Source organism: Amblyomma maculatum, chromosome 6 (assembly GCF_055883805.1).
Source record: "Amblyomma maculatum isolate TAMU_Amacu chromosome 6, ASM5588380v1, whole genome shotgun sequence".
NCBI classification, from domain to species: Eukaryota; Metazoa; Arthropoda; class Arachnida; order Ixodida; family Ixodidae; genus Amblyomma; species Amblyomma maculatum.
In genome coordinates this window covers 36,265,264-36,290,455 of record NC_139349.1, presented here as the reverse complement: position 1 = coordinate 36,290,455, position 25,192 = coordinate 36,265,264, and the positions used below count along the sequence as shown (strand labels likewise).

Genomic DNA, 25,192 nt, shown 5'->3' with positions numbered 1-25,192 from the left:
TTGTGGCCTGTGGCAATCTGCCTCCAGCCAATCGGCGTTTACTACGGCATTACAGCATCGGGTGACCATCTTCCTACCCATATACAGTTTCCCCTCCTGTTACGGTCTATCGCGTCACGTCTTAACATGACGTAACCACCTTTCGCAATACATTCTTCACTAAGCTCATTAATATAGAAGGCCGCTTAACTGCGTGCCACTCAGCTCCCGCTCCTTATACTCCTGTCGCAGCCCCCGCCGGCTGCGGCGGCAACGTGACGGCTAGCGAGGGCGCCCTGTCCAGTCCGGGATACCCGGCGACATTCACCCAGCGGCGCACGTGCACATGGTTCGTGACGGGACGCGCCAGAGCCAGGCTGCAGCTGAGCTTCGTCGCGTTCGCCTTCAACTCGTCGGCCGCCTCCTGCGAAGCCAACTACCTGGAAGTGTACGACGGACACCGGGACAACCCCGACGCCAAGATCACACGCCTCTGCGGACAGGTACGCATGACCGATTTGGAACGGAACGCCTGTATAGGCAAACAGGGAAGAATATAGTCATCTAAATTGATGAACGCAGTCATCTGAACTTAAGGAAATTGGAATGCCTTTGTTTTTTAAACAAGCATAGCTGCACGTGGTCGGGCTAATTTGAAGGGACCTGAAGCGATAACAGCGGTAATATTCTAACGCTAAAAATCCATAGGGTATTCGAGTCAAATTTGAAACTTCGACGTGCAGTCTGTAGTTCCCAAATACTTTTATTACAGTGAACTAGAATATTGGGTAGTGTGCTCACAGGCGCCGCTCGAGGTGTCCCCGCCGGTGTCGATGGGGAGCGGCGGTGTGCGGCGGCGCTGCGCGCGTCTCCACGGTAGGTGCCTCGAAGCGCGCGCGCTCCACGGGTAAAAGCAAGTGCCGCGCTCGGCCGGCGTCGCAGTAGCCGCGCCGACAAATTGAAATATTACCGCGACATTTGCGTGAGTTTTGCTGAAATGGCTAAGTGGAACTTGAAATGAACTTTACATCTGCGCTGTGCACATGTTCAAACAACGTTAATCAATGAGCTTGGCTCGTAGGGACGTTCACGTAGTGTATGTCACTCGTGCCTGCATTGTTTCGCTGCAAAGAAGTTATAATACACTGCATATTCGGGGGTTATACAGCTCTTTTCATTAATGCTTAACGTCAATAGCAATAGCATGGGATTCATGCCAGGGATAAACGAGGAATGAAGGAGTGTCGGCCGCAACAACTGTTTATATTCACAAACACCCAAGCTGCAACAAAGGGACATGGAGATGACAGGTAGAATGAATGCATGTAATTCTGACAAAGTAAAAAGGAAGATGCATTATTTACAATTCACGTTTTTCGCAGAACAGGAGGCGCACCACAAGGTTTTCAAACAGCATTAACAGCTACGGCGTACATATTTGGAGAGACAAAAAGTCACTGCTTTATGAAACATATTGTAACATATTGTTGAATTGTTGAATTGCTGTAACCGCTGAACGAGGGCACCGAGAGAGCTGAATCAGGAACGCGGGCAACAGGAACGGGCCGGCACTTCAACGTCCTCTACTTCGTCCCATTTCGCTCCTTCTTCTTCCAGCTCTAATGCGCGTGTCAATATGACCAGATTTGTCACCGCTGCATATATTTATGTTCACGCATTTTGCCGCTTATTTCCTTCACTTGCTCCAGCACTTCACAGCAGCGTTAGCAATGGCTTAGTTTCAGGTGTTTCGTCCGTTCTCGTTTTTCTACCTTTTTTTAATTAACCCCTCTCACATAGAAGTAAAACCTTATTACTTCTTCAGATGGGCCTTCTGCGTGAACGGGGCAACCAACTTCTTTATGCAGTCTATTTCTAACCACTTCCAAAATATCAAGAATTCTTTCAGATTCTGTTCGTTTGGGGCCGATTCCTACTGTTCTGTTGTTACGTGTATATCGGGCAGACTTTTTTGTTTTCTTGGGCCCATGAGTTTCAACACCAGTGGGTTTCCTCTTTCTTTGTTGTCTATCTTTCGGTATCTTTTTTGAAAGATAGGCCGGCAGATCCGGCAATAGCGTCGGTGCGGCATCGGGGGACAATGCTGGCTTCCCACGAGGGATGCGGACTTCTCCGTTCACAATATGAACATAGCCCCGTAGAACAAAACGAGGTTCGAAATGAAGCTCACAAACAGCACAGCTACACAGCTCTTATCCAGCCGCTTGTCCGAGTGACGGAGGTTGATCTCCCACTGCTTCCTTAGAGCGTCATAGAAAACTCTGGGAGTGTTTAAAGATACGGTATGTGTTGTTTTTTTAACTGCTCTTTCACATGGAGTTAATAGGATTTTGAAAAACATCGCTACAAGCGTCCTCTACATGCCACAGGAGAATTTGCCTTGCAGTGTCTTTAGAACAGCCGGTTTGCCTTCTTTAGACAATCTTTTTAAACAAACTCTAGAACTAAAATATTTTTGGAGCAGTGCATACAGGCACATAAACACGAAACCGGTACCGTTGAGACATGTTCCTCGTTATCTTACACCGGGAGTCCGCATTCATTACGGTAAAGCAACAAGACGCTATTATGTTCCAGCCATCTTCAACGAACTACCGGACGACGTATTTTCTTTGACCACCCGCAAAACATTGAGAGTTGCTGTTCAAGCGTTAGAGAACATATAATATGTACTGATGTTATCAGTGCATTTTTGATAGTGTGTTGTGCCAAATGTTTCTTTTTTTTTTTTTTTGCCTCTGATGGAGTTCTGATGTGGGGCGAAGATTGCAGCGGCTGCCGGTTGTCGCCGCACAAGCCCGCTTTAATGTGGCTTCGGCGCTTCCGTATGTGTATGTTGTTCTAACTATCCTAAATAAAGATTGCTATTATTATTATTATTAGCAGTCTGTCCCAGTGAAGTAACCGGTTAGTACAGGCCACATGTCCGCTTACCCCATCATGTGCGAAATAAAAGCACGAAGAGTTCTGATCTCCAGGCAGAACACGCATACACCGACGCACGTGTTGTAGTCGATACTCACTTTCGACGGGAGCTTAAACAAGAGCCTGAACTGGCCTTTACTAAACAAACGCTTGAATTGACCTCCGATAAGCGCTGAAAAACATGCGCACAGCAGAGCAAAAACGAAACCACAAATGCACACAACACAGTGTCAAATTGAACCGGCTGACAGCGACGGGCGGAGCAAAATCCTACCGTGAAGTCTACCGTGACGCCACCTGGTGCCGGCGCCGCGAAGCAGACGCCTGTCGACGTACGCGGGGCCTCCGCTCCGCGTAGAGCCGCCGCGGAGTGAGCACACTACCCAATATTCTAGTTCACTGTACTTTTATAATACGTTCCCGGCGACTGCTCAGAACCGATTAGGGTGACACCTCCAACACACTCCCTCCCCAATGACGTCATTGTGTCTTGCTAGGTGCGCCCACTCATTGGACGCTCCCAAGTGGCGCGGGCGGGACAGCGCGTGATGTGCGCTGTCGTGATTTGTTTTCTTTACTTTTTTCCTCGCTAACTTACGCTGAGTTTAAGGGGGAGTGATGGAGTGCCATTTCCGATCGGTGTCTACGATGTTAATGAAGCGAGCCTAAATGTTCTTGAGTTGTGGAGGGGAGTAATGGAACACCTACTGCTCACCCACGTTTTCTCGTTTTAGTTGACAATTTTCATTTGTATGCGAGTTGTATTGTCACCTCCAGTGACCTAAGGCAGTAATTAATTCCCGAGTACGCTAGAGATATTCTTCGAGTAAGGAACAGCTTCAGCTTCCGGACAGCAGTCACTTACTGCGACGTCATTATGGCATGGTGGTCCGTCTGGCACTGATAGTGCGGTGTTCATACAGACATCACGCAGCGGGAACTCATCTGTTCGTCACATCCGTAAGACATTGCAGAGCTGCCGACTGTGAAACAACTTCGAAGAACAAACATTTGTGGCAAAATTCCGTATTATAAGTGACTTTTTAACGCAGTCACCATCGATTAACGTCGGCTCAGAAAATCTACGAGCTGGAAGACTGAGCGTAACACAGTGTACAGGCACACGCACATGTGTAAATGAAGCATGATATATAGCATTTTTTGATCGTATTCACGCATTCTGCTTGATGAAAGGGGGAAGGGGGTTAGCACGTGCAGTATGACAGCGATTGCTGGCGTGATTCCTTATGGCCACGCAGTGTGTCTTGAATTCCTGTAAAATTGGCACGACTGCACTTTCAACATATTTAACAGCGTGCTCTGCTAATGTAAGCACCTGGCTCACTGCACGACATGCTTCTGCAACACTCATCTTCAGTGCCCACCATGCAAAACAAATGGATCGACCTAAAGACTCGCTGGATTATATTTTCTTTATATGTGAGAAAAGCTATTTCCGATTATTTGTAAACAGCATATAGTTAGGTTTTCTCAATCTCCGGGGCATGTAAGAGGGATCGCTGTGTAAGGATGAGATTTAGAATATTTGTAAACAGCATATTTAGGTTTTCTCAATCTGCGGGGCATGTAAGAGCGATCGCTGTGTAGGGATGATATTTAGATCAATTCATATTGCTTCCCCGGGAATTAAATTAAGAGGAATCTAAATTTTTGGGAGGGGGGGGGGGGGGGGGGGCAGAGGCTTTTTGAGCGCAAAGGTGAAACAGTAGCCACCTCTTCTCAGTGCAAAAAAAAAAAAAGAAAAATGAAAATGGCGGTAGCTTAACTCAGTAAGCCAGTACATACAAAGCGAAAGCATAGTCATGAATGAGACCAAATTGTTTCTCTGTTGTTGTTCTTTTCGCACCTTATCCGCAGCCTTGCGTCGTCGCTTTGCAAGTCTTCTCTTTCTTCGGGAGCTTACGTCACTCGTTTAGCTATCTCAGCTTCGTTTTTCCCACGTGCCGCTTTTTCACGGGAAGTGATGTCGGCAGGATCAGCTTGTATGGGCGCGTTGTTGCCTCATCCATGGCATAGCCCTACAGACTCGCCGCAATTCTCAGAGTATATATACGCCTTCGCAAGCGAGCGGCTGCTCCCCGGCTTATATCCCCCGCTGCAGCGCAGCATGTGAGTGCATAGCGCATGCGCAGTGAGGCTCAAAGCTAAGGGATGACGGCAAGCGCGGCGCTCCGCATAGACCAGCGATATTATACCGGTACGAATGAAGTTTGTCAGGTGTGTGAAGAAGCAGATGTGCGATGTAGAAGAAGAAGCGAAGCAGCAGACGAAGAATGGAGTGCCGCCCCGTGCACCACACGTGCAAGAAGAAGAAGAAGCGGGCGGCGAGCGGATCGCGCAGTAAAGTTTTCGCTTTAAAAAAAAAAAAATATATATATATATATATATATATTAAAGAGGTGCCTTTAGAAAAACAAGGTGTTATAATAATTGTAAGGCTCCTACAGGTCAGACTTAAGGATATGTTCATGTTTGTTATATCTTTGAAATGCAGGACATGCCAGCGACGCTCCAGTCGACAGGCAGTCAGCTAATGGTCAGAATGGTCACCAACGAAAAGAACACGGGCGTCGGCTTCTACGCGCGGTTCAAGGTACAGCACGAAGGTAAGAATATGTCTTAAACGCAAAGGGAGGTTCAATTCGCAGCGAAAGCCTGCGTTTCAGTTCACTGCTGAAGAAGGCAGAATTGGTTAACTTAATCGCAGATGCGTCTGCTTCAATCCATAATCTTTCGGAAGCGAAGATATTTCATCATGGTCTCGCGGTATGCAGGGGCCATTATGTTTTTCTCCTCTATGTTTAATTCTGCCGTGTAACAAACATCTCAAGGGCACTGCAAGTTCACCGCGTCTCCTTTCTTTACATGCCACCCGTATACACTGCAGACGAACGAGCCCATGTTGGAGTGTCGGCTGTGGACCAGTCAGCGTGATCGCTCGACTGCACCCTAGTCCCTTCTCGCAACTGTCTCCAGCACCGCACGTCCTGTGCTACGACGGGAGATCGCGAGTGTAAATCAGGCCGTCTCCTGACTGCGACATCCTGGTTCAGCAACGCATGTGGCACGGCATTCTTGCCGTAACAGGAGTGACGACACACCAGCAAAGATGTTCAACGTGCGGACTGAAAGCAGCTGTTGGACATTTGACGACCGCAATTGAAGTGATCATTGCAGAGTAACCTAGAGCATTGTACAGTGCGTGCGTATAATCATCATAGAAAAATAAATGACTTACTCACCAACGGAAAAGACTGGCTCGCCATCGAATACCACTAATACTATTGCATAAGCAAGTCCCTCTAGCAAATCATCTCCTTGTGGCAGGATCGAAATTTTTTGATAGCGTTTGGTGGCAAATGCTGTATATATGTAGTCGCTTGAGCAGGTGTGTCCCGAGTAATCGCACTATGCTCAGGTATCAGAATGAGATGCAATTGTACCCCGCAAAGGCGCGACTGCCTTTGCTATCATCCTTCTGCTATCATCCTTCTATATCCTTCTGCCATCATAGTCCTCTTGCGCACTGATTTCATTTTTTCAATCGTTTTTTCTCTCCCAATAGTTGATAAGATTCGATAGCCCAGATTCATGGCGGACCAAGTTTCTTGTTACGCGTTGCCATTTCACGGCAGCTCTGTGTTCCTTTTTACCTTTGTTGTTCCATTGAAAGCACAGTCTCGAATTGCTGTAATGAGGCCAATAAACGAGTTATTTAAGTTGCTTTCTTGTGCGGTGTCTTACGTCTGGTACCAGAGCTCTTAAACTCATTAAAGCGACAGCTTAAAGGCCCTATTTTCCAGAAAATCTAGCGTCGGCATTGGGAGCTAAAAATCGCGGGCATGGCTCAGGCAGGCGGCAGTTGGCAGACGACATATGGCCGGCCTTTAATTGGTCGTCGAGGTTTTTGACGTCGCCATGCCACGTGACATGACAGATCTAGCATGTGCTGCCAACTTCGCAGCACCGGACACCAGGGTGGTCCCCTACTGCTGTCATGTGTCTCTACGTCATCGTTTGGTCGCGGGCGAGGCAAGGCGCCTTGGGCGAGGTCGGCGGCGACGGGGCCAGCGGAGCATGGGTGTCGTCAGCGTCGGCGCTGCAAATTAGCATTTTTTTCGCTTTTATTATTCCTTTTCTCGTAGGATGTTAAACGGAGCAAAATGGTGTCCCGAGGAAATTAATGACACTGTATGGCTCAAGACCAGGTTCGGGAGATCGTGAAGGGTGGCTGATCCTGGCCCTGATGGGGCTGCGACAGGTAGGTCACCGCCGCTTGCGGCGGGGGCCAGCCTGCCACCGAATTTTATCTGCTGTAGGCCGTCATTGCACCCGCCACTGCTTCGGTGGAGGACGACGCGTCTGTTGTTGCGGCGCGCGTCTTTCTCTTCTTTTTCTTTCTTCTCTAAATTTTCTCTTCTGTCCGCACAAGGCAGCGGAGGTGGCTCAGCTACAGAGACAGTAGCGCAGGCCCATGCATTTTCATTTCCTTCTTCCTACAGCCACAACAACCAGCTTTACTAGATTTGTCTTTAAATAGTATGCACATAGAGATACAAGGAGTGCGATTTGTTTAAAAAGCACACCCATAATAGCCATCTCACTGATCGGGCTGTTCCTGGCCCTACGGTGCTGGAACGGCAGGTCAACGCCGTATGCGGCGGGGGCTAGCCTGCCACCGAATTTTTATCTGTTGTAGGTCGTCATTGCACCTGCCACCGCTTAGGTGGTGGACGACGGCTGTTGCGGCGCGCTATTTCTCTTCTTTTTCTTCTATTCTTTCTTTCTTCTGTCCGCACGAGGCAGCGGAGTACGGCGCGGTTGAGGTGTCCACAGAAAACGAGTGAGACAGTTGCCGCGCCTTTCCCTTCCTATAACTCAATCAGGTAGCTCAGTTACAGAGCCAGTACAGGCCCATGCATTTTTTTTTTCTTCTTCCTACAGCCACAACAACAACGTTAGCAAATGATTGGTTCACAGGGAAGGAAAGGCGCAGTAGCTGTCACACTTTTTTCTGTGGACGCCTGACCGGAGCCGTAAGGAAAGGGGATCCTGGGGATCCGGGCGCAGACATTCTCCTGGCCCTACGGGGTTGGGACTGGTAGGTTACCGCCGCTTGCGGCGGGGACTAGCCTGCCTCCGAATCTGCTTCGGTGGCGGACGACGGTTGTCGCCCCCGACGCGCGTCTTTCTCTCCTTCTTCTTTTTCTTTCTTCTTTATTTTCTATCCTGTCCGCATGAGGCAGCGGGATGACTCAGCTACAAAGCCACCCCCGTGCAGCTACAGAGCCCGCGCATTTTTTTTTTCCTTCTTCCTACAGTCGCAACAACATCAACATTGAGCAGCACACAGACACCTCTTCGTCGCACAACAACAACATTGTGCAGCACACGGACACCTCTTCGTTTCACCTCCATAGAGCGCAGGGGCGGAAGGTGGCTGGTCCTGGCCCTGATGGGCTGGGATAGGTCACCGCCGCTTGCGGCGGGGACTAGCCTGCCACCGTATTTTTATCTGTTGTAGACCGTCATTGCACACGCCACCGCTTCGGTGGTGGTGGACAACCGGCGCGCGGTGTCTTTATTTCCCTCTTCTTTCTCTTTCGTCTCTATTTTCTCTCCTGTCCGCACAATGCAGCGGAGGTGGCTCAGCTACAGAGCCAGTAGCAGGCCCGTGCATTTTCCTTTCCTTCGTCCTACAGTCGAACAACAGCCATTAAAGGCTTTCGCCCTAATACATGGTTTACAAGAAAGGCAAGACGAAGTATCTGTCATACTTTCTCCATAGACAAGTGAGGCGCCGTGGGGGGGTTGGAAGTTTGGAGTGAAAGTGGAAAGAGTGAAAGAGGTGCCGTAGTGGACGACTGCAAAAAAGAAAAAAAGTTCGATATGTTAAACGAATAGCGATTTTCCGGAGTGCGCAGAAGCGTGAGTATCGCGGTGAGCAGAAGTGACATGTATGGTGCGCGTGTACTCTCCCCGCGTTCATGCGAATGAGTCATCCGAGCTGGGAGACAAGGTGCGCCTTGCACAGCTCCGAGAGCGTGTTTTGAACCCCAAGGGCCAGCAACCTTTCCATAGGCGGGGGCCCAACGGCCGTCTTGTAGGCCTGTCGGATTACGCCCTCGACCTTCATTCTCTCCGCGAATCGCAGTTGCAGGTATGGCAGGGAGTAGACAATCCTGCTCAGTACGAAAGCCTGGACTAGTCTACAGAGCGTGAAGCGCCTTGGTGCGAAATGCCGCTTTCCCGAAATTAGCACTTTCACGAGTCACCCCGAGTGCTTAAATAGCGTTTAAAACTTCCTTTTGATTCTGTCTTGATTCTTCAGTATATAACAGGCTTGCAGGAATACAAAGCACAAGAAAAAACACAAAATGCACTTTTTTTTTTTTTCAAATCGCGTTTTTCCCGCGTCTCAGACCCTTCATGGTTCTTTTTTTGCTCCAAAATTACTGACAAAATAATTCATTACAATACTAAATTACCTGATGAGTGAAGTCAATTCATTACATCACAGATTACTGGGAAAGGTAATTTACAGTAAATCATTAATTACTGCAATGTCTGAGTGACATATACGTAAAACACACTACGATTAAAGCTGATTGCTAGAAAGAATTCAAGCTTCGTAGTTGTTTTAAAAGAAAAAAAAAGTCTAGGGCTTTCAAGGCTCTTCAAGGTCCTGAAATTGTAACGTCATGGACTTAGTTAGGTAACATGTTTAGTACCTTGGATAGAAAATTATGCCTTCAACATGACCGCAGATTTTTTTATTGAAAAGGAAATAATGCATATGACATATTGCCTTGAAACACACTAGTAATTAAGACACCACTTTTAAATTGCTTTAGATTTAGTAAGTCCTTGTTCAGTGTCACAAAACAGGTGATCACACTCGCTGCAAATAATAAACTGCTTTAGTTACGCGCTATTGAAGTAGATTAAGAAATCTCTTGAAATTTTTCAGCCATTCCACGGTCGATGGCTAGAAACTCCTGCATTTTCTCTTTTTCAGTCTTCGTAAGGCTGTTTGATTTGATACTATATGTGAAGTCATTTGTTGTTCAACGTTTTTCACATAGCTGTCGGCCGATTTGACCAAAAATTGCCTCTACTTCTTTTCTTGATTCATGTACGCTTCATAACAGCGCCATATGACTGAAACATCTTTCCGCAGCTCCATCGTAATTGCAACTTACTCTGCAAGTTTTCTTGACAGCATCAAACACCTCTCCAAGATATCTGGGAACTTTCTTCCAGTGCTTCGAGGAAGATTTGGCAAGTAATACTAAAATACCCTTTCAACAGTATAGTCTGCCCATGGCTTCAATAATGAACAGCTTTGACTACTCCCCAGAATACAAGAACAACCGAGAATAATGGACAAACACAATACTGTGTTTGTCCATTACTCTCCGCTACCCTTGTTTTTTGCACTGTTTTTTCCTAAAATGAGCCCATTCTAACTAGCCCAGTTCACCACACTTCTCAGAGGTTTGAGCAGGATGCACAAACATAAAAAAAACTACAGAAAAATATGCCCAAACTGTTGGAATGCCTATCAAATAATTCATGAGACAGGCTTAGCGAACTGCGCAAGCGACCATAATTACTAATACAAATCGAACTTTGATTTTCGGCTTTTCAATGTAGCCACAAGGTCAGCCAAAGCTGCTAAGCATAGCCAAGCGCACAGCCACTTTTAAGTAGCTTTCAAAGCCTTGAATCATCATCAGCAGCAGGGCGAAGGCCTCTCCCATGTTCCTCCAATTAGCCCGGTCCTGTGGCGAAGTATCAAGGGGCTTTAGTAGCATGTTTAGTAGGGTCCTCTGAGCAGCGTCACCTGGTGACAGATAGCGAAAATATTGTAAAAATGAATAAGAGCGCATTTAAAGCCTGCAGTACTTGTTGCTTCAATGATGCAATGGATTGACACTACTTACCTGAGCACTGGGCAAATAAAACAGCTGTACGAATCCTGCAAGTTCTTTTCTCTTCGAATCCTGTAGGTGTATTTTTTTTTCTTTTTTTTTAAAATGCAACGTTAAAATAAGCTACCAAAATCTTTTCAGAGGGTTGTTCCTCTTTAGGTTGCATTATGTGATGTTTTTCGTTCTTATTAGCCGCAAAGCCAGCCGTGAACGCAACCACGAGGTGACGGCATGACAACGGTAACACTATTCAATTAGCTTCACCGTGATAATTTCCTGCCTTCAGTGAGCGTATGTTACCTTTAGGTTGCGTTCAGAGCCACCTCTCGGTAACACTCACCATTTAACCACCTCAGAAGCAACCAGTGAGGAGAAAAGTTGCAGGACGTGGTCCTGTGCTAGCTGCATCCACTTGGCCCCTGCAACTTCTTAACCTCATCCGCCCACCTGACTTTCTGCCGCCCACTGCTACGCTTTCTTTCTATTGGTACCCAATTTGGAACCCTTTTTGCCCATCGGTTATCCTCTCTTTGCAATACATGCCACACCCAGCATTCTTGATCTCCACTAAAATATCATTAACGCGGGTTATTTCTCCAGCCTACTCTGCACGCTTATCTCTTCTCTAAACGTTATACCTACCATTTTCCGTTCCATAGCTCTCTGCGTGGAGGCCTTACATATGGAGTTTTAAAAAGTCAGGTGTTCACAAGGGTTTCAAGCACCGCTAAGAACCCCGATTTAGAGTTACTGTTTGACTTCTACTCAAGGTCGCAGCAAGTCAGGCAGTCAATTCCTCAGTTAGTACCTTTGGAGCAGTACAGCTTACACAAAAAAAGTCGGTTTATTTCACTCATAGATAATGTTGTGGAAAAGCTTGTAGCGACAGCACCAGCTTATGGTTGCGTAGCACGATATATCCAGGGCTAAAGTGGAATTAATTAGAGACTAGTAATTTAATTTCCTGCTATGCCTCATTATTATGCCATCTGAACAGAAGGCTACATGTCCCTCAAAGGGCTAACATTGTGAGACTACTTTGTTCAGGTCCCACTGTACTTCTGGGTGCAAAAGCAGTCGGTTAGGCAACAATGCTAAGTTACTTTCCAGCACCACAATTGAGAATGTTGCCATATTTATCTGGAGGCATGTCAGTATGTATGTTATGATCTGTCAAAAACACAAAAGGGGCGACGTAAGAGTAGCGAACCACGCAATGCCGAGTGGTATGCACCGCTACTGTGCCCAAAATGCGTTCTTTTCAGAAGCATTTAAATTTTTGTTTTTTTAGTGGACCCCTCCATTAGTGAACGCTGCTAACAATGCTAGAAACCTGCAGCCACCAAAACTGGCATTCTTGACTCCTCACAAATATATTGTAAGGTTTCTAAGGGTTTGTACGTGCCAAAGTAAAGTTGAGGGCCATGATTCATGATCTGAAGTGTGAAGAAACGGAAATTCTGAACAGTGTTGGAATATGGTTGCAATACAACTTTTATTTTAAAACTATATAGGCATTGCTCCTGCGTAACATACAAGTCAGTAATACAAACTGGGTACCTTGCAATTAACGAGCAATGTAGTCTTTAAATACACATAACCAGATTTGCATCACACTGCATTCACGAGACCAAACACAAACAGCTGAAAAAAAATAACTTGATCAACAAGTATTCTGAAAACTTATATCGTTTATGGCAGTATAGCAACTACCATAGTAAATAAGGGCCTTACTAAGCACGTCAATTGGATAGCCTAAAAGTTGCATTTAGCCCACAGGAAACCAAGTCTAGATAGCTGGTTTCCAAAGGCGCCTTATATGTACACTTGTGAAAAAGAAGCCCACAATGCAACTGTCGGGCAAAAAGGATAAAGAAATTCAAACAGTGCAGGCAGAATCAACTGCTTGGAAGTGGTTGCAAAGAGACCCACATAGATATATATATATATATATAAAAAAAAGCACAGGAACTGCATAGAGCGTCCAGTGACATGCATGGCCTGAAAACAGCACTGCGGAATTACCTAAGCAGTAGCAAAACGACCCACATTGACTCAAAAATAATAAAGAAGAGACAGGAACTGCATAGTCCAGTGACGAGCATGGCTTCACAAACACTCCACTCGGAGTGAATAAGACGGTGACGTCGGACGTCAGTTTCAGCCCTGCAAGTCACACTGAGAAAAATATGAGTTAAGAAGCCTCTCCAAAAGCTTCAATAACATATTCAGCAGACATATTAGAGCTGGACATGAAATACCAGGCCCTGCCTCAGTACACACAACAAACACCCTTTTTGTGAGCAACAGACTAGCCAACGTAAGAGGTAGGGAAGGGTCGCTGCACAGTTTTAAAGGACATGAACAGGAAAAAATACACAGGAAAAAGATGTATAGCATTAAAGAACTTTCAAAATAGAAAAAAAATCCTAAGCTACAGTTTTTATCTCTTCATCTTTTAACATTTGTACTAATTCACCCACACATAGCTTTGAATCTACTGTCCGACGACATACTACAGGCTTTTGTGCAAAGGTTTGAACCGTCCTACAGTACCAAGCTCATGACCAAACCTAAAATTTACTTACTGCACAGTCAGATTAACCCAGTATATAAAAAAATGGACAGCAATGCTAATTGGCATGTATTTATTTTAAGGAGCACTAGAAAATTAAACAACTTCGTGTGGACGAAAACATCAGTAACATTTTTTTTTCTTTTTTTCAAATAAGACACCTTCACAGGTTATTTCACCTTAACAAAACTCACCGGCTAACACAGTATACCTAGAACTGCCTATCACAACAGCAGTATGACAGGCCAGACCTACAGTTTCAAAGCTCCAGATCAACGTCCTGACTACAAACCCTTGATCAAAGATAAGTTTCACACAAACCACCAATAATATGTATCAGCACCAGGAATTTTGCAGGCTTCTGTTCATTTCTGGTAAACAATGAAATTAATTCTTCTCCGTAAAATGTATAATCAGAGGAAACGTCCAAGTAACTGAGTGAACTCTGCAGCCTTCGATGCAATCAGCAAAAATGTAGAAGCGAAACATTTGCCACAAGCAATATCAAACTACAAGAAAGTTGAGAACGTCAGTGCAATAAACTCTCGGAATACAATGTCTCTGCAAAGCAACAGACTCTCTCCAGACAGGGTTCACACAGAAAATTTGGCCATATTCAAAGAGAACTACAGATTTCGAAGACAAAGTAAGAAGACGTATTCTTTTTTTGTATAATATAAGAATCCTTTCACTCTTCTATAGCTCCAATATCTCTCTTCCCTTCTACCATCTGTTTTCTTTTTCATTTCTGGCCTTTCAGCAGGTACTGTTATCCGTGATGACAAAGAGGTATGTCTCAATCTCGGCATCCTCAAATAGAATAATATTAACTCCCACAGAAATATAAACATTTGTTTGCAGATTTTTCTTTTTTTTTTTTTGTCCGAACAATTTCCCGAGCTCTAACTCCAATTTCAGTGCCTTTCCATAGGTGCTTGACAATTTTAGTTGCATTCTTACGATCTCAAAAAGACATTCCGAGCTATTCTGTTGCAGCGGGCACAAAATTTTCAATACTATAGCTGCTTTCAGATGCCACTGACCTGGAGATATGTTCAAGCCTTCCAGGTGACTTATGAGTGCCTACTGCCCCACTGCCAGCACAAAAATCATCCCTTGGGACTTGCAAATTGCTCTATGCAGATCACCGATTCCAACCTCCTCCGATCTACCATAACACATATGCCAGATATGCTGAAACTTGTATTTTCCACCCTGCACGACGTCCTAATTGACACCACAGGCCCCGAAAGAAAAACGAAAACTGAATCCGTGGTGTCGACTGTACACGATGAACGACTTTAGAGCCAGCGCAATTGCTTTGAAATTATGAGAGCACCCCAGAGAGGGAAATGTGGAAAACAGGAGAGCGGAAAAACAAGCCTGCCAAAAAATCTTGAGGAAACGAAGGGCTTTCTAGGAGACACGTTTCAATAACAATTTATTCAATATAGTTTGCTTCCAGAAGAGGTGCGCAGTTTACAGAACCGACCCAAGAAAAAAGGGAAATAGGAGTAAGGGGACTACGAAGCGTATCTTGAATTTAAGCCCGTTATAAAAGAAAGAAAAGTGGGCCATCCGTGACCTGTCACAAGCCACACCATCGCCTCGAATTACGCCCATGTCTCCATTTTTCTGCCCGACCGATGCACTCTGTTTGAATTCATCAAGAAATTTAGAAAGTTTTTAAAGTTTAAGGAGTTTCGACAGCCCTCGAAAATGCTTTTTGAAAATCAAGGGTATTCAAGGATCTCAATGGCCTGTGCGAACCCTGTCAACAAACCACCGATAGAAAGAAATAGCTTTTCACTATAAGCTAACGGCAAGGAATTTGTGATACTATGCAGAAGTCCCCAATTTTAAGGAACCGCCAAACAAAAAGTTAAACTCGAAGCAAACCAACATCTGCGAGCCATAACTAACAATATAGAATTCGATGTAGCATACAAAGGTTACAAGAAAACAGTAAACTGGATTGCTGGGCACTAACTACCAGTTTCAGACCTTTCCACATCTGATGTGGAAAACTGAACACCCATACAACAGCAGCTGCAAAATGCTTAGGCAACATATGCAAGGCCACATTAAACAAAGCTTACTCAATGACAACTCCAAAAAAATGTATATAACCCAAGCAATACTCTTGGTAACCAATTTTCCAGGCCAAAATCAGAATGAATTCTAACTAGCAACTATAATCACCCCCTAACTTTCCCACAAGAGCTTCATCAATTATTTATCCAGATATTCCGCCCGCAGAATACACCAACCGTGGCCTCAAAAATGCGTCCTTCCTTATATAGACAAACAATACATTCCAAGGAAGTTTTGTTGAAATAAGCGCTGACAGCAAAAATCGAAATATTACCCCCCTTTTCACACCAAGACAGTACACTCTGTGCAGCATGAAGTCTTTTGTTTAAATCTAAAAGCAGCAAAGAACAAGTATATTATTTATAGAGAGATTAATCTTCACACATATCGAAAAAAAAAAAAAAGCAACCAACACAAACAAAAAAATCAACACACACTTCCCACTCTACGTTCAAAAGTGGAACAAAACAATGCCATGTTTACATTAGGTAAGCAACAGCAGCTTCCAGAAATGCCACACAAATGTGAACATGAGCGAAGGACCAAAAATAGCTTTCCATCTCAGAGTAAAACGATAAATGCGAACAATTTGTGCCCAGAATCCAACTTAGCAGACAGATAGCGCGCGAAAAATGATTTATGTTCTGGGGACTCGAGGAAACCAGCAACACGTGATTTACACATGTCCGAACACTTCAGCCAGAATTTATGCCACATACAAGTTTGCACACCACAGGAACCTACAGTACAGAAAGCAAATTGAAAAAACTAGCGCTACTGACATGAACTATGAGTGAAGTTTCCTGCCAACTTGACATGGTCAGCTATGCATGTTGTCTGCAACTAGAGGCAATAACAAAATCGAGGCTTTTCGTGGCAGATTTTAACCGGGCTCTAACTAAAGCAGCTAATGTTCAGTAAATGAAGCTGAAACCATAACCAACGCATCTACTGTAACTCATATTGGTAACATGAAATAAGCCAGCAGTAAGCAAGACACGGTTGCTGAAATCAAAGCTACAACAGCATGAACCAACCTGTTGTAATACAAGGCATCTTTAATCGAACAAACTGAAACAGTAACAACTCCACATTTTTCTTCTTCCAAATCAGTAACAAACGTAGGGTGAAGTTTCACAAGCAAATTCAAACAAAACCTTACATACAACAGTTGCCTTTATGGCATTGAAAATCACACTGGTACACAAAGTCAGCAAAGGGTTTCATAACATGGAGCCAAAACAGCTTTTTTCAATATGCACCTACATATTAATTTTCATGAATACAGGCTACTTTGTTTTTCGAGACTTTACTTTGCAACCCTTAGTAAAGAAGATGATGTTTCCTGTCAAAGGTTCGCAAACACAAAGTGAGCTTAAAAAAAAAATACACACCTAAAAAAAAATATTCCCATAAGTGCACTGCTACCCACTGATCTGCCATGTACATGTTTCTATGCACTGCAAATAATCTTCCAATTTTCTCCATGGATGTACAGCAAGCAACTCCTTGCAATGCACGTTCACCACAGTGGATGTATTCTGCAGTGCTCCATGCAATGACGCCCGTATATACTATGCCTCAAAACACGGCAAACAAACAGCACAGCAAATTAGTCTCAAAAGCAACTGTAAAAAAATATAACAATAACAAGGTAATCGAAACACATACTCCTTCCTCGCATAATGCTTGTCAACTAGACAAAGCACCGAGGAAGTCGTCTTCCACAGTGAAGAAGCGTGGAGGGTCCCTTTAAGGAACAACAGACTAGCACGGTCGGCAAAAGCATGCCACGATTAGGCATGGCGGTGTACACGAGGATGTAGGTGAGAAAATCAGAGAAAGAAAAAAAAAAAGACCAATGGAGATCACGCTCTCAAAGAGGTATCAAAAAGAGAAGTGTTGTTTTGGGTGGTGGGGAGGAGGAGGAGGAGGAAGAAAAGGCCACTCGTTGTTGTCAGACCATGACTGCAGCTTCTGGACGGCATCATGAGGAGGAGGAAGTGATGCCAAAGTCCTTGAGGTGCTCCTCGATGTCCACTCGGCAGATGGGGCAGCGCTTGTTGGTGGTCAGCCACTGGTCCACGCACACCACGTGGAACAGGTGCATGCAAGGCAGGCGCCTGCAAAATGCAAACGTCACGTCATACACCACCACAAGGAGCGAGAAACGAATCACAAAACTACTTTTGCAGAGGATCTAAAATTGACACGCTGCTTCTCAGTGGCCACTCCCCCGTTCGCTCTGGCACCAATGGCTTTCCGGATCGAACTATACACGCTCTTGTTGCCAAGATATGACGTCTACAAACATGCCAAGACTACCTAGCCAGCTCCTACTAACGACACCGAGTAAGAGACTCCCGCCAAGAACTCTTTACTTGTAGCTATTTCTATTTGTGAAAGGAGGCAAAGAGTTGCTGTAGGAGAACAGACTTCTTTTGGCTGTGATTCCATGTCTCGGTCTAGTCTGAGTTGTAGTGTTCGTCCCAGAGTGACTCGGGCTATAAGGAATGCCGTAGTGGAGAACTATGGAAATTTAGACTGCCTAGGGTCTTCAGTAAGCAGGGGCGCTTTGATTTTTGCCTCCACTGAAAAGCGGCCACTGTGTCAGGGACTGAACCTACGTCCTTGAGTTCAGCATACTAACCAGAGTCACTGAAGTGGGGCTGATCCCATGTTTCGTTCAGTTTGAAAATGCAAGCAGGGCTATAGCAGGACAGCCCACGTATGTGAGAAAATCCAGCTGGCAAAGACAAACAGGAGATGCAGCAAAGCAAAAAGATAAGATATACACCTAACAACCCATACTTCTTAAAGGGACACTAAAGACACCCAAATATGCTATCAAAATCTAATAAATGGCATTTGGTGACGCTGTCGCTGCACATCTGGCAGCAAAAAATCGAATGATTGCTGAGATATTGCGATAAGAAGCTGATATTTTTTTTTTGTTCCAACCGGTCGAATTCAAACTGTTTTCTCCTACTACGTAGTAGGGTACGATGACGCACACTATGACGCAAGAGGAGACTTCGTGATTGCTGGCGCGCAAGGAGCGGGGAATACTTCGCAGGTGCGCGCAGAGTCATGAGCTTCATGCGATACGCACTTAGGGTAGGGACATCTGCTGCTCCGAGCTCGTTTTCAGGTGCCGCAGGTCCAAAACGAAACTATCCTACTATGTAGTAGGGTAGGATGACGCACACTATGACGCAAGAGGAGACTTAGTGATTGCTGGCGCGCAAGGAGCGGGGAATACTTCGCAGGTGCGCGCAGAGTCATGAGCTTCATGTGATACGCACTTAGGGTAGGGACATCTGCTGCTCCGAGCTCGTTTTCAGGTGCCGCAGGTCCAAAACGAAACTATCCGAGCATGCACGAAGTGCCGGAGCCGGAACATAACCGAAACTGAAGTGGACGCTTGTGGCGCTGCCAAGTATATATTGTCACGACTGAAGTCAGAGGGAGCCGTGAAAGTACCACGTAGCCAAGCACCCGAGAATGAGGTCGGCTTGTCGTTTCGAACACAGAGTCACAGCGTCCAGCACCAGCGCGCCGCTCGTGCCAACCACCGCTTCGTTGTCGTCGGCACCAAACACGGCTGTCGCGCGGCGCTAGGCACGTGGCAATATTTATATTTGCCTTGCAACATTTACGTTGTCTTTTCGCCGTCATTTACGTGTGATAAGAGCATGCCATCATATTCAAGACAAAACCTACTACCGCATTCAAACGGGCAACGCAATTCGCATTTGTCAGCCTCCGGGATCCCTTGCACGTCACGCGATTTGTAGTTGTGAGTCTTTGCCATTTCGGCTGTTCGGCTGTGGCGGCGATACCTGTATTGTGTTCTTCCTCTTTACTACCTTATAACTGCTCTGTTTTCAGTAAGAGTGGCATTTTTGCAACCAGGAACTGGCATTCTATCGATGCAAGCCCACTTCATTTTTCTCCTTAGTGTCCCTTTAAGCAATGGATGCGCACCTCAACTTGGGTGCTGCATTCTATACCACTTTATTGCAACGAAAAGAATGCAACTGTGTAAAAGCATAGCACTTCAATTGCTTCTGTGCTGCATTTGTCCCAGCAAGCATGTTCCTTAAATTCCACAGAAGAAATCAAGTCCATCATGCTGTTTGCCTTCATAGCCTGTTGACAGGGAAATCCCTGCTTTTAAAATTAATTATTTTCCAAAGTTATGGAGAGAGGTACTGCAGCCCTCCTTTACCAACTTCTTTTGCCAGGCAAGCTTACTTGGCAAAATACAGAGATGACTGGACGGACCAGTGGTCTACTCTAGTTAAGCTGTCACAGTCACCGCACTTTGTTTTGTTCAGTACCTTGCGACCAACACAGCGGGTCGTTCCCTTCTGAAAAATCGAATCATGCTCAGTAAGTAAAGTCGTGTGATGCAGGCACTACGATTGTGGACTTCATTCAGGCACCCAATATCCATGAGTTGACAAAGCTTTCCTCGGATTTTTCTCAGTCTTTCGCTACTTGCACAGAGCAGGCTCTTCATCAACATAGACGACATTTCTATTTGATGGGGCCCTTCACAAGACTACAAAATGACAAACATTTCACTGAAAGCAGGAACTGTGATTGTGTATGGTAGCCATTTCTCTCTGATATTTGCCCGGTGAAACAAATTTCTAATTGATTGTGGCTCACATGAGAGGTCAATTTATTTATTTAACCTGTGCCTGTAGCCAAGGCTTGCAGTGACATAATTGAGAAGAGATATTGTGCATACTGCACTGGCAAGCGTAGCATGAATCCCTATCCGTCAGCGCGTTGTATACAGTCGAACCCGAATATTTCGAATTTTGGTTACATCGAACTCACGGAATATATACCCTTGAAAATCCCATGTAAAAGTATTGTAAAAGTATAGGAAAGCTGTGTCGTATATCAAACTCAATTTCACCGGTCGTTCGATATATCGAACTCCGCACCACGCATTGGACCCTTCCCCAAAGACTATCGCATCATCGACCGTTTGTCGCGTGACGTTTTCAAGCCACGCGCGGAAGGAATGAGAGGGCACAGTTTGGCGACGGCTGGTCTAGGGCAGCGCTGCGCCCGTTCCCTAAAGGCGCCCGCATCTGCGGTGATCGCTGCCGCGCGCCAGCACGTGACGTTTGCAAGCCATGTGCATGAAGGAACGAGAGAGAACCGATGCAGCAGTGTTCAGAGGAGGGGAAAAACGCGATAGAGCAAAGCGCAAGGATGTGCCCACTCTTTATCTCTCCTCTTCCTCTTTCTTTCCTGATCTCCGTTCGCAGCAGCACCCACTACGCACGCGCGGACAAGCCAGCTCAGCCCGTGGCAGACGCTTTCTCCAGTGTGTTGTGAATGCTCTGCGCGCGGCGGCTGACGTGTGATGCGCAGTCGTGCTGCACATGCGCGGCTGTGGACGCAGAAGCAGCATTTCTTTCTTTCTTTCTTTTTCTTTTTTTTTTTTTTTTGCTGGAGTCGTTTATCCTCGCCGTCGTGATGAACGTGCGACGTAGTGTATGCTATGGCGGCTGCGGACGTTAAGAAGCCGCAATATTTCTTTTTTCTTTTGCAAGAGTCGTCCTTACTCGTCAGCAGATCCAAAAACTGTGCGAGTTGGTGAACGTTCAACATTGTGTACAGCGCGAAAAACGAAAACAGGGGAAGAAACACGCAAACAAACAAGCACTTGTTTGTTTGCGTGTTTTTCGCGCTGTACATAATGTCACTTGTCGTGCTGAATGTGCGGCGCAGCGTAAGCCATGGCGGCTGCGGAATTTTTTTTTTTTTTCTTGCGAGAGTCTATTCTTACATCTATGAATCAACGAAAGCACGCGGTCAGCTGTGATCATGACACCGACTTTTAGTATTGTTTCTTCAAACGGCATTTGCAGCTAACGCTTCCAATGATTTTGTGGCAGTGGACTACGCCCGCCCCAAGCGCAGCGTGATAAATAGAACCAGGCTTGTGAAATCAAGCCATCACGGGCACTCTGCCAAGTTTGCTCCCTGTCACTGCTGGATCTATCAAACGCATAGTCAAAAGATAAATATGCTGTGACGTTATCGCTGGGTAGTATCTTGGCACGCTGTCAATAAATGAGCTGTGGATGCGATGGTCGAAACAAAGGAATGTGCCTCTAGATGTTTTTTTTTTTCTTTTTCTAATTCTCGGAAGCAAAAGTGGGGTGTGGGTTCATTATGCGACTGGGTTGATTACGCGACAAATCGACAAATACCGTATCATTTTTCACGATCCCAAGTGGCGTCTCAAGCTCATTTCTGTATATCATTATCGATATATCGAACTATTTCGTGATCCCCTTCGAGTTCGATATATCTGGGTTCGACTGTATATGAATGCTCAGCCCGTTATACTATGTGGCACGGGCAGAGGCTCTTTATTTTTCTTTCCTTTTCATGCCTCAACATAATATATGTATGTGAACGCTGCCACACTTCTGGTTACCTTCTTTGCCTAAGGCTGGCAAAGACACTGATGCGCACAGAAACGAAAAGTAATGCGTCTTTTCACTGTCATTTGCATGCTCAAAGCTGACAAACGGCAAGGCAGTCAGGCGCAGACCACAGCAGTATGCCGAGATGCTGCACAGCAATAACATCGTACTGTGTCCATATCAAGGTGAAAGCCTTTCTAGGCTCATGGAACAAAATCCTGTGCGCTAGAGTTGTGCGCAAGATCTGTCCTATTCTGCAATATTCTAAGAGATTAGTTTTTATCTAGAGTCCCTGCTATCTGCAATGCCACCCTGAACACGCGTCAAGGAACGCCACGCGACAGGAGCAATGGTGTACCATTCGAACTCTCATTTGCCGGAGAAAGTGTGACAGATACTGCGCCTTTCTTGTTTGCCAATAAGAGGCAAACAATGACAATCAAATGATAGGAGAGGAAGGGTATGCTTTCACCGTTCTCCTCCCAAGAGACATCTAAGAGACCCTCTAACGCTCGTCGCTGTGTGTCGTGTCCGTGGTCCCTCATAAAAAAATCAGCCTTGACATTTGAATTCACGTTAGCCCTATGCCACTGGCAGGAGCTGCCAACTCTGGTCGCTCCTTTCATACGGGAGGGTGATATCAAAATCAGCCTGCCAGAACCGTTTGCATCCTCGTTACACCTATGACACGCAGTCATGTAGGGGAATAATGTAGTAGGCAAAAGAAGCTTCTGCCGTTGCTTTTTTCGGCATTTGCTCCACAGTAAGTTGTGACAGGACTGTGGGGTGCGAGACTATTTGAAATTTCAAATACAAATCGAATGTTTGTTATTCGATTCAAATTTGGAACTTGTCAAATATTCGAAATTTACTGAACACACCGCAGTTTCACCGCACTGCATGGTCGCATCCTCGGTGAATCCTCAAAACACGACAGGGATGTTTTTTTAAGATGGACCTTCCCTTTTGTGAAAAGGGCGATCCCGACATTACGCGCAAAGCAAAGCATTCGACTAAACAGCGAAAATACGCAATTCTCACTTCATTTCATCTGATGCAGGTGTTTCACCAGATAAGATTACTGTGATGCAAATGGCTTTCAGCAATTTTTTTCTGGCTCATTCGATAATCAAGTTTTCAGCTAACTTGGACATTTTTTCTGGTCCCTTAAGGCCAAATTAATGAGCATTTACTGTATTCAGCAGTGATACGACAGCTCCATCCAGTTTCATGCCGGTCTTTTCTGTACAGAAAACTGGTACATGGAATCCTGTTAAAACTTATATTGTATTGTTCAGTTGGGTGCATACTTTTGCGCAATTCCAGTTTATTTTGTTTGCAAATGCTATGCAAATTCTGAAATAAACAAGACCAACAATGTTTGTCACTTTTTTCTTTGCACCTACCAGATATTCAATATTCGTTTTGACATTTGAAGGTATCTTTTCTCCACATTTGCATTCGTATTCGAAAATAAAAATTTTAATATTCGCGCACACAAAGTGAAAAGCGACAAGATTCGTGCCTAACCTGACTTCTTCATCGTCTTCGAACTCGCTCAGGCAGATGGTGCACTTCTCCACATTGTCCTCGTTGTCGCCACCGCTTCTTGGGATCTGAATGCCAGAAAGACAACATTGCCCACTAGGGCTTGCACACCAAAGCATAAACAGTCGTCCCCAATAAACAAAGCAACGCGGTTCACACAACACAGTGAAAGCAAAGCAACAAGCAGATAGCCAATGAGTGCTCGAACTGACCGCAGCTGTTTTTATTGCTTACAGTCATCTGTTTAGTGTTAGTGTTTACACTTGCATTCACAGCTTGCAGCAATCCTTAGTTGAGAACATTCCTCAGATGCAACAAGCACAATGTGAGAACACCAACTGACCTTCTTATATTTGTGAGGGAACGTGTTTCGTTCTATAGTGTTCTGGGAAGCTCCACGGTTGACCACCATGCGACGGTGCTCAAACAACCGCATGGTTTCCTGCAAACCCAAAGACAAGCGAGCAATTAGAAGCATGACCGCTTTCAATTCTTTTCCACTGCCAATCTGGCAACGAAAATCTCCGAAATCAGAAATCCATTGATAAGGCAAAAGCAAAGAAAATATGACATTATACATGACTCTATGCTTATACAGTCACCAATCAATTTGGAGGGCCCTCAAGGGGCCAAAAAAGTGTCTGGAAAACCAGGCACTCTGAAAAAAAAAAAAAAAAACGATGAAAACAATACTTTATTTACCAGCGGCTTTAAAAACTGGTCAATCTGTCTCTGTCAACCTCCCCGCTCTCAAAGGTGGTAGCAGCGACGGCCGAGAAAACCCCGCAGCTGTCCGAGCGGCACAATGTTCAAATAAGTCGAACCTCAATGAAAAGAATATTGTTTTATTTCCCAATCTCTGCCCCAATGAAAACCATGCATTCTTTCCGCGATTTATCGAAGCAATTTTATGCTGCACATTCGATTTAACGAAGTCCTCGCGCATCACATGCATGTACCAGCAGCCACCTTGATAAACAGATGAGAACTAAACTTCAGCCCTGACACACCGCATTTTACATTTGCCGTTTTACACGCCAATTTTTCCGGCAGTCTGGAACCTGCGAGTGAAACGAAATGATGACAGGGGCGTATCGCCGCGCCATCAGTCATGTGCATGCAAAACCCGCGGTGCAGAAGTGTCATGCCATGATGTCACTGGCCAGTTGGATCGACAAAACGTTAACCAGAAACACAGCATTAACTCGCGTAATGAACCCAATATTTTAGTGTGTAGCGCTGCTAGCCGCAATCACAGATTTTGCTGATGTCTGTCCAAAGCCACTCTCTCTCTCTCTAGCTGTCCATCCGTCTCTCCGTGAACTTCAAGAGAAGGAAAGGAAAGTGGCGACGCCCGTATCACGCGGTTTAGCACTGAGGGGGCGGAGCAGCCACATAGATGCACCCAGTGAGAAAGGGGCGTCTGTTGCAGGCATGGCGGCCGTCTCTGGCCAGCATTCACAAGCGTGTGTTACTCCGGAGTGAGCAGTCGTGTGTCACTCGCGTGTCTTCAACTTCGGCATCTCTCCCCTCACATCAGTCATTCCTTAGCCTTCACGGACAGCAGACGTTCGCACGCGGTGCTTCCTAGATCTCGGCTCAGAGCTGCTCGCCACGTTGTGAAGCAGCTTATG

The 25,192-nt window shown here is 45.4% G+C and overlaps 2 protein-coding genes across 3 annotated transcripts in view; one reads left to right on the top strand and one right to left on the bottom strand.

Annotated features, from left to right (window-relative positions):
- LOC146185518 (cubilin-like) overlaps positions 1–6,665 on the top strand; it is a 124,027-nt gene extending 117,362 nt beyond the window's left edge. The window contains exons 64-66 of the mRNA XM_084606475.1: positions 232–482; positions 5,441–5,552; positions 5,834–6,665. Coding sequence (XP_084462601.1) covers positions 232–482; positions 5,441–5,552; positions 5,834–5,880 — 410 coding nt within the window. The 3' untranslated portion in view covers positions 5,881–6,665. The remainder of the gene's footprint in view (positions 1–231; positions 483–5,440; positions 5,553–5,833) is intronic.
- A 5,691-nt stretch (positions 6,666–12,356) lies between these two features.
- The window catches only part of LOC146185516 (uncharacterized), a 72,937-nt gene continuing 60,101 nt past the window's right edge, over positions 12,357–25,192 (bottom strand). For both annotated transcript variants that reach the window (XM_084606465.1, XM_084606466.1), the window contains exons 15-17: positions 23,902–24,000; positions 23,541–23,626; positions 12,357–17,672 (exon numbers count right to left, since the gene is read on the bottom strand). In XM_084606465.1, the coding sequence (XP_084462591.1) occupies positions 17,537–17,672; positions 23,541–23,626; positions 23,902–24,000 (321 nt within the window). In that variant the 3' untranslated portion in view covers positions 12,357–17,536. The remainder of the gene's footprint in view (positions 17,673–23,540; positions 23,627–23,901; positions 24,001–25,192) is intronic.